At 35.8% G+C, this 9733-nt stretch overlaps 1 protein-coding gene across 10 annotated transcripts; it reads left to right on the plus strand.

Moving 5' to 3' along the window:
• The first annotated feature begins 963 nt into the window (after positions 1-963).
• Positions 964-7270, plus strand: LOC105777747 (protein MLN51 homolog). Of its 10 annotated transcripts, XM_052622635.1 has the most exons (13): positions 965-1702; positions 2838-2940; positions 3074-3279; positions 3373-3764; positions 3882-4211; positions 4707-4821; positions 5216-5338; positions 6113-6168; positions 6243-6300; positions 6414-6479; positions 6567-6645; positions 6777-6863; positions 6958-7270. In XM_052622635.1, the coding sequence occupies exons 1-10, from the start codon at positions 1167-1169 to the stop codon at positions 6439-6441; spliced, it is 1947 nt and encodes a 648-aa protein (XP_052478595.1). In that variant the 5' UTR covers positions 965-1166; the 3' UTR covers positions 6442-6479; positions 6567-6645; positions 6777-6863; positions 6958-7270. The 10 variants fall into 10 exon arrangements, with proteins under 10 accessions (XP_052478597.1, XP_052478595.1, XP_012456605.1 ...); XM_012601151.2 differs by having other exon boundaries at positions 3373-4211; positions 6777-6868; XM_012601156.2 differs by having other exon boundaries at positions 3373-4211; positions 6777-6868; positions 6991-7270.
• The last annotated feature ends 2463 nt before the right edge of the window (positions 7271-9733 follow it).

Raw genomic sequence — 9733 nt, forward strand, 5'->3', positions numbered from 1 at the left:
GGAAGCGTTACTAACTTCAACATTTGAAAGGTTTTTACTGGGAGAGTAAAATATGGTATATTCTTTTTCTATTCTTTCTTTGAGGTTTTTTAGTAAAAATTTTTAGCGAGCTAGCTTATAATAAAAGTTAAAATTATTGCATAATCTTAATTCATCCTATTTAATTATATTCGAATATGATATAGTTTCGAATGATAAATTGGATAGTTCCAATAAAATTTCATTCTTGAATAAAAATTTTTAGAACAGAGATTTCAAGAAAAAGATTTTTTTATATACAATACTTAGAATTATTCATGTTTCCTCCCTAATTCATAAATAGGAGGATAATGTGTTTCAATGCACTAGAACCTATGTCCTCCTATATTGACAACAATATCCATACCAATCAAGCTAATATTCAATCGACTCTTTCCTTAATTTTTTAACTCACTGAGATATTGTCTAACAAAAGTTTAATTGGACATATTTTTGGTTTGATAAAATGTAATAAATCAATTGATAATAATAGAGGGTTACAAAATTACTCTCTTGTAATCTCAAAAGGATTTATAAGATGGTTTAATTAATTGATTAATTATATATTTGTAATTTATGATAATTGAAACTCGGATATATAGATTTATTGCATCAAAAAACAAAATTGTCCTTAAATTTTTGTTTCTTATACTTTACTATAATTTGTTTTAGTTTTACAATAAATTAAGATATTTGTTTTGAACACCTATTTATTCGGGTGAAAGAATTGGAGAAAAATGCAAACTTTAAAACTAAAGTGGAAGGAATCTAAATTCCATATGAAAACGTGGCGGCACGCCATTGGTTATCAGCCATGAAACTCCCTTAAAAGATATTCCGTAGGAGATCTTACGACCGTATCAGAATCAAACTCTCGAATTTCCTAAAATACCCTTATGCTTTCCACGTAATCAATCCACGACCCCCAATCTCCCTTCAATTTTATCCAAAAAGCTCCTTCTTTCTAAAAACCGCGACCTCTCCAACGAAATTTATAATTTAAGAATCAAATAATTTTTGTTCTTTCAATTTCAAGGCTCTTAGGGTTCTGATTCTCTTGGAGTGTTTAGGCGATTGGTTTTGAATGCGCCTTTTTTCTTCGTAATAATTTTTTTGGAGTTTTAGCGACTTTGGTTCCTGTGGAAGTGATGGCTACGACGGGAGAAGATGAGGTGGAGTACTATAGTGATCCAGAGGAGGTGAAGTGTTCGCTGACCATGCAGAGGAGAAAGGCTGCCAGTGATGATGAGGAAGGCGAAGGGGAAGTGGATAATAATAATGCAGTGAGGATGAATCCGAGGGCCGTGATTCATTCCGATGAATCCGACAGTCAGGGCGGTGCTGCAGATTACGATGACGAAGAAGAAGAATTGTACTCAGAAGAAGAGGAGGAAGAAGAAAATTATGATGGAGTGGAGGAAGAGGATGTTGATGAGGAGGAGATAGAAGAAGTAATGAGAAGAAGGGAAGTGCAAGGGAATGCTGAGAGAACTGGAGGAGCAGCAGTGATGGATAATGGGAATAGGAATGTGGATGAGGGAGTGGAGATTAGTAATGGTAATAATCATGTGGGAGAGGAAGATGAAGACGAAAAGAAGGAGAATGAGCCATTTGTTGTGCCAACTGCTGGGGCGTTTTATATGCACGATGATAGATTTCGAGACAATGTTGGCGGTCGTCATAGGTATTCAGTTTTGTTTTTTTGCTTTCGTTGCTTTTCTGGGTGGTAATTGCTATGCTAATTTATAATGTTTGTTAACTGTTCGAGTAATTAATTAGCAATTTATAGAAAAGTATATGGTGCGTTTCTATAGGACTAATTATTTATGCCTATTTTAGCTTTCTTTTTTTCTTTACATGTCATGGTTGAAACTGGAATGCTCACTTGTCACACCTTGTACTTCTCCTTGAAGATAGTAGAAATGATTTTTTTTATTACTTTTGAGCGTGTTCATTTAGGCAAGAAATGTGCTTATTAGATTTTTGACCCTATGATGCCCATGCTCTACATGCAGCTGTTTTATGTTTTGTTATCGTGAACCTTGAATCATTCCATGATCCTTCTGGTATAAGGAATTATAAGGTTGTAATGAACATGAGAGCTTAGCTTACTTGCTCATCTACACATTTATGACTTGATAAATTTAAGTACGTAATTTTAACAGTTGGGATTGGTATGAGCAGTGAAGACGTGAAATGTGATAATGATCTAGTTTAATGTTAAATGAGTAGACCTACATTCCAGATGCTTTCATATTTTATTCAGGAGTTTTCTTTTTTTTTTGTGCCACTTTTTATTCATTTTAGGACCTTTTAAAGCTACCAGATTTGATCCAGGCATAAGCTAGTCGATCAGGACCTTTATTGTAAAATATTTGACTGGCCCAACATAAGAGCAAATGTAATCTGATAGGTCAAGAATGGAACATTGGTATTTGATGACATTATAAGTGCTTATGAGTTATGATTACTTATCCTCGACTTTGTTTGCTTATAAGAAGGGAAAAGTAAGTTATAATTCTAAACATGCTTTTCATCTATACTGTCAATACCGTGACAATCATACAAAATAGTAACAATGGTAGGCTTATTTTTGGCTCCAAATCTTTATTTATATCCATAGTTTCTAGTGCATTTATCATTGTTATATGGGTGTTTGCTTGTGTGTAAAGACTAGCTATGATATAGTCTTGTGCTCTAATGGGTTCAATCCTCATTTTATATTTTGGTTTTTCTTTACAATTCTTAGGTTCTCCTTTTTCTTCCATTCAAGTTATTATAAATGTCTTGAGTTGTGTAATCAGATTTGTATGTTTTAGGCAAATGCGTGGTGGAAGAAAATTGTGGGAATCCAAGGATGATAGGAAATGGGGACATGACAAGTTTGAGGAGATGACTTTGCAAGGAAAGCGTTATAAAGAGGTAATGGTTTCATACATATTCAACTTGCATGATTAGAGCTTCTTATTTTTTTGGTTGCCTGAACAGTATTTCTTTTCTTAATCTCATTTGATATTTTTTCCCTATATTGATATGTTTTTTCTCCTGCATTCAGGGAAGAAGATCTTCTAGAGGTAGATATCGTGCTCGTAGTAAGAATGCGGTTCAAGATCATGGTTATTCTACAGGAAGTAGGTCCAAAGCATTCGGGAAAAACTACAATCAGAACCAGGCTCCGAAGGCTGTGAGAGGAAGAGGACCTAAGAGATACGAACCTACTATGAAAAATGGCTGTCAGGCATCTCCAGTGCTGAACAAACCGTGAGCATTACTATGGCATTTGTTTTCTTTCGTTTTCCATATCTTCCTGCTAAAACTAAGTTTGCATGACATTGAATGATTTAAATAATTCAGTTCTTGGAAGCCTATTGAGAAAACTTCACAAGCCAATTCAAGTAGAGCTTCCACAACTGCAACAAATGCAGACACTGTATCAATTCCTTCTAAGAAACATATTTTTGCATCAAGTTTGAGTTCTGCGTCCCCACCCTTTTATCCATCAGGGTCTTCCAAGAAAGACATTTCTTTGACTCAGAGGAAGGATGCTCAAGCTGGAAGTGTCAGCAGGGATCTTCGCCCCTCTGTTACAGATGAGAAATTTTCTCTATTTCAATCCAATTCATTACGTGGGAAAAATGTACTTGATCCTCTCGGCATGGCAAAGCTTTACATAGATGATTCCACCACATCGGCTTCTGTGAAGCCTCTGGCCAACATGCAAATGCTGCCTACTGGATCTTCATTGGGTAATACTAGTCAACCCTCTCAATCCAGGGTACAGGGTAGAGTCATAGCTAACCCAGGACCCAAGGCTTATCAGCCAGCTCCACATCATAACCAAGTCAACAGAGTTTCTCCACCAGTGCAGGTCAATGCTGTTCAGAGAATTCCTGCTCAAGGCAGGGCTCACTCTTCTGTACAAGCAGCTACTCAGCAGTTAGGCCAGCATCCTAGTATTGGGTCTCAAGCTGCCTCTCCACCAAAGACAGCTATGTCAGTCAGTTCCTATGAATCTGGAGAGGTTGAATCTTCAGAAACAAGTAAACCTGAGGGTGCATTGGTGAACAAGGGAAAAAGCAATCTTCAAGGAGCTGGAAGGGGCTCTTATCTGTATGGTGGAGCTCAGATTATTGGAGCTACAGGGAATATGTCTATCAGCCATGGTGATCAAAACTTTCCTGCCTTTTTGCCTGGTAAAGCTTTTCATTTGTTTTTAACCGTCAATTTTTTCTGGATAACATATCTACCATAGAAGGTAAAATTTGTAATGGAGAAAATTGCCTTACCTGGAAAAGTGCATACTAATTCCCGGGCACCAAATCCCAATTTTCTGAAATTTCTATGGATTACATTAAATGTTTTAGTAAATATAAGAGGTAGTTTTCATCTGAACATTTTTTTAGTTGCCTTTTGTCTAAGATCAGATGGATATATAATTCCTTGAACACAGTTTGTTTTGATTAGGGATATGCTTTTTTCTGGGGTGGTTGGAGGTTGGAGTTTGTTTGAGTTCATTTGTATTTGGAATTGATACTATGTGGTGTTTGGAAATAGCTTTTATCTACATAGTTGCTTAGGTTCACTTCTATTATTCTGTGGACCGTTCTCTGCTTTCTTAATTCCTGGTAAAACTTTTTTATGACCTCAATTTTTTCATTTTTTTTTCCTCCTGAATGGTTGGCATGCAGTAATGCAATTTGGGGGCCAGCACTCTGGTGGCCTTAGTGTTCCTGCTGTTGGCATGGCATTTCCAGGATATGTTGCCCAGCCACAACTTGGAACAAGAAATTCAGAAATGACATGGTACAGTAAATCTTTTTCTGTAGGAAAGTTACTTGTGTGGATTACATCTGGTTTCCTTGGAGAATGAGGGTGATGTCTTAGTCAGCTCTTGAACTGGCCAATTGATTTTGTTATGGAGGAAGTTACATCCCCATAATAAAACATAACTTGGAATTATCAATCAGTGTATCAGACTCCCCATAGCTACCAGATAAGCCTTTTGTGGCTACTCTCCAATTTCCTGCACTTTTTGCTAGTAGTGAAAGGCAAATGCGGGAATGACACTGAGCATGGACATTTTTTGACGATCAATGCAATTCTAAATCTCTCTTGATAGCTTATTCACTTTTTTGTTATTTTAATTTATTCATCTGTTTAAGCTAAATGCAGTGTTTATTTTCATTTTCTCGTTTAGGCTACCTGTACTCACTGGTGCTGCTGGGGCATTAGGGCCAACATATTGTCCACCTTATATTGCAGTCGATGGGGCTTATAATGCTCGTCCATCAGGGCAGACATCTTCAACGGGATCCTCAAGGTTAGTATCACGGTTTTGGTTTCGGCAACCTGCTTGATTCAAATAGCCTTTGTTGTCTTTGTTTCCTTCTACTTGCCAGAGTGGGAAAGAAAATATGAACTTTGTCATTAGTCTTAGAAACTTGTAGCATTCAAAATTTGCCTTTTTGTTATCAGTCTTCAATAATAGCATCTTGTTGGAAAGCCCTTGCAAGATAACCCCTGAAGTCAGGATTTAGACATGTTTAAGTTCAGTCGAATGTGTTTTTTAGCTATGTGCAGGGTTTTGTTTATTCAGTCTACCTATATCTTCATCTTTATAGAAACCTCATCAATCCTTTTGGTGTGAAATGCTGGGTCATTTGGAGGATGATAATATTGTTAGTTTACATGGAACTATTGGCATTTTACAGAGGTTAAGTTCAAAACAGATAATAATTGCTCAAAGATGTTTTAAAGGAAGCTTTAGTGGTTATTTTATCTTTGTAATGGTCACTGATGTTTCCTTTCATATTGCAATGTTTCTATTGGTAGATTGTTTGATGATAAAAAGTCTTGCTCCCTGGTAGATGGATGTTTATATAATGGACGTTAAGGGCTATATCTCAGACTTTTTTCGTTTCTATATACTTGGGGTGTCCTGTGTTTATGTGAGGGAGAGTGAGGCAAAATAACTAATGAAATCTAAGATGACTGACAGTGTAACTGGTTATGTTTTTTCTATTTACAAAGTATCACATGTAGTTTTTGTTACTTGCTGATCGTTTTTCAATAAAATTTAAATTTCCTTTTTCAGCAAAGAAAACATTTCTAAAAAACCAAATAATGAATGGAAGCCTTCTCAAAGACCAGGTAAGGGAAGTTCTGAACATAGACCTGTCTGGTTTCTTATGTTTTGGTTGTTAAACAAGTTGACTCCTATGCAGAGCTTGTGAGTGATGAACTTGGCCAACGACAAAATAACCCTAATAAGCAGCCTCGCAGGCAAGTTGAAACTCTTAAGCTGTTTCTATGGACTGGGTCAACAAAATTCTCTTTGTTTCTATCATCTGCTATATGTAAGTGAATTTATTTATTTATCCTTCATTTCCATGCAGATATTCAGAGATGAGCTTTAGCAAGTGATTTTCTTATTTAAAGATGGAGCCTGCCCCAGTAAACTGGTATAAGTAAAAGTTTTGCAAAGAAAGCTTTTTCTATCTTTGTGGATGTTTGAAATTTCTTATTTTGTGGATTACTTGGTGGTGCAGACCTTATTCTAGTCCCTTTCTGACGTCCAGCTTTTGACTTGCACAACTTTGGGCTGCAATTTATTCCTGGATATTGTAGGTAAATCATGGTTGACTAATGCTCTACTTGATCAAAAAGAAAAATGAAAATCTTTAGTAACAATGCAGTTTATATAGATGCACCTCCCTTCATTCATTCATTCTAAACCTAAACCTCTCTCATTCTGGCAGAGTTGTGTATGACAAATGCCTCATCACGCTACATTCAGTTTTAAGAATATTATTGTGGCTTGACGGGTGGCATTCCTTTATTTAAATGTGCGGTATGCATATCAGAGAAACTAATCTTCTTTTTCTCTCAGTTACAGTGCAAGTTCCTAAAAGTGGTATTATTATTATTATTTGTTAACAGGTTTTATTCTTGTGGCTTGATTTTGCAATGAAGCATAAGAGAAATTTCAGCAGGCTTCTCCATAAAAAGTATGAAGAAATGATTGTGCAGTGCAGCAGCAGCAGCAGCAGCAGCAGCAGCTGTTTGGATTGATGGTTATGGCGGTTCTTATTTCTCTTTGGTGAGCCTACGTATGTGGTTTTAGTTTTTGAGAGTAGATTATGAATGTTTGAGATTTTTCATATTTTTATTTGAAGGTTGGCTGAGTATGAATGTGTATTTTGGTTTATATAAACTCAAACCACATCTTAATATGGATTTCAGCATTACAGTATTTGGAGTATTATTTATGATGGCATTTAATAAGCAGGGGGTGTTGATTTTTAAATGAATGAATTGACTTTCTGAGTCGGACCGTTACAGATAGAAAGGTCTTGGAATTTGGTGAGGTAAGGTCTGCCCTTTCTCTTTCATTCCCAACGCAATTGATTCCTTCTCCGTTTTGACATTTGACAACGCCAGCCAGCCAGCCAGCTGCCAGCTGAAGCTGATGCTGATGCTGCATAAGCCGCTAGAAAATAAAATCTTCTTTTCTTATTTTTATTTTTAAATTGAAAGCCAAATTGTACCCAAATAATTTAGAATTGATTGAGTTGCAATTTGTCCACTAATAAAATAAATAAATGTAGGTAATGAAATTTACTCATCCAGAGTTTGGTTTGGTAAACCTTCGATAATCAAATCAAAGCAATTCCAACCCATAATTAAAAATAAATTAAATCCAACCGACGCCTCTTAATAATGCAACTAAAAAACACACAACAAAACCCGAAATACCCGAAGCCAAATTGCCAAATTGTTTTGAGACCAGCAGCAAAGCAAACTCCAGCTATTACACGCCATCGCCCCCTGATAATTCACCATCAGAACTTGTACACCGTCTGATTTACATAAACAGCATCAGTTCGCGTAATCTGACCATCCACAACACACATCTTGTCATCTATAATCTATAATAATAAATATATAAAAACATGAGTTTGAATAAACTGAGAATATTCCTTATTATTCTTTATATTATTAAATTGATATAATATATTATTAATTAATAAATTTATAAAATTATTAAATATAATTGGATAAATTAAAATTTATAAAATTTAATTAATTAATTATGATTTTTATATATAAATATGATAATATTTAATAATTAATAAATATGCTTTATAATTAATAAAGATTTAATGTGTGAGATTTAAGGGGCAAAACACTAAAAAAGGCCCTTTTTTTAAATTTACCGAAATAGGCCGGTTTTTTAATTATTTACCAGAATGGGCCGTTTTTCCCGAAATCGCGTCCACGTCAGTGCGATGTCGGGGAACTTGACAGGTCATCGCGTCCACGTCAGAGCGACCTGCCGACGAGGAAGGAAATCACGTCCCTGAGGAAGCGATTTCCTTCCACGTCCGCAGTCACATTGACGTGGACGATGATGACACCCAAGATGAAAACGAGTACCCCAACGGTCGAAATTTTAAACTATAAAACCCCCTACCTCTTATTTTTCACAAACAAATCCTATCTCAATTTCATTCAAAAATTCTCTCAAAGTCCTTCAAAATTCTCTCAATTTTCTTCCAAAATTCTCTTAAACTCTCAATTCCTTCCAAAATCCTCACAATTTCCTTCAAAAATCTCTAAACTCCATATTAAATTTCTTTTTCCATTCAATTTCAGTTTTTTAAAGAAAATTTTAAATGTTTTATTTTTTAAATAATTTTAAAATTTTTAATATTTTCGCAATGGCCGAATCATTGATTCGTCTTGATAGGAATCACATATGGGTGGAGCAAATGAAAATGGTAAGTATTTTAAATTTTAAATTTTATTTAAGATAATTTTATTTATGTATTTTTTGATAAATATTAATTTATTTTTTGTTATAATAGTTTGAAGATCGGGTATTGGAATGCAATATTCGGAATATGCATGGTCCTCCATCACCGTTAGTAGAGAACTACCTGCGGGAAGCGGGATTTTGGCACGTGGCGACGGTAGGCCGGGGATGCAAGTTGGAGCCGAAATTGATCAGTGCGCTCATCGAGAGGTGGAGACCCAAGACGCACACATTTCATCTTCCATGTGGAGAGTGCACTATCACTCTAGAAGATGTCCATCTGCATTTGAGATTGCTGGTGGACGGGCACCCAGTCACCGGGTCTGCCCAATCTAGCAACTGGGAGGCGGTTTCACAATTTCTTCTCATATAGCATCATGGTATCAGCGATTTTATACTATTTGCTCTGAAAACGTCAAAAAAAATTATTTCTTACATGACCAACTGTGCTGAAATGGCGTCCACGAGGGCACTGTTGACACCATTTTTTTTTGGATAAAAACGGGGTCGACTTAGGTTTTGAAAAATGAAACGGGAGTCGCCACCAATCATTTTTTTGATAAGGTGTGATCGGATCACCTTGAAAAGTGGTTGTTTTAATAAACAATTTAATTTTATTAAAACGACGATTTTGGTCCACGAAATTGAAAAAGCGGGTTCGGAGTTGTTACATACGAGGAAGGATTAGCACCCTCGATACGCCCAAAATTGGTACCTAGTTGATTACTTAATGTCTTAATGTCGAAAATTGAAAACTTTAAAGAAATTTAAAATACGATCCTTAAAAACAACTCGAATGGCATGGATTAAAATTCAAGAGGATATTTGGCAATTTGGTTTAAACGAGAAATCGAAATCCAGCACCTTAGGACACGTCCCTCGAATTTCCAAACGCAAAAC

This window comes from Gossypium raimondii, chromosome 10, assembly GCF_025698545.1.
Source record: "Gossypium raimondii isolate GPD5lz chromosome 10, ASM2569854v1, whole genome shotgun sequence".
In the NCBI taxonomy this organism is placed as follows: Eukaryota; Viridiplantae; Streptophyta; class Magnoliopsida; order Malvales; family Malvaceae; genus Gossypium; species Gossypium raimondii.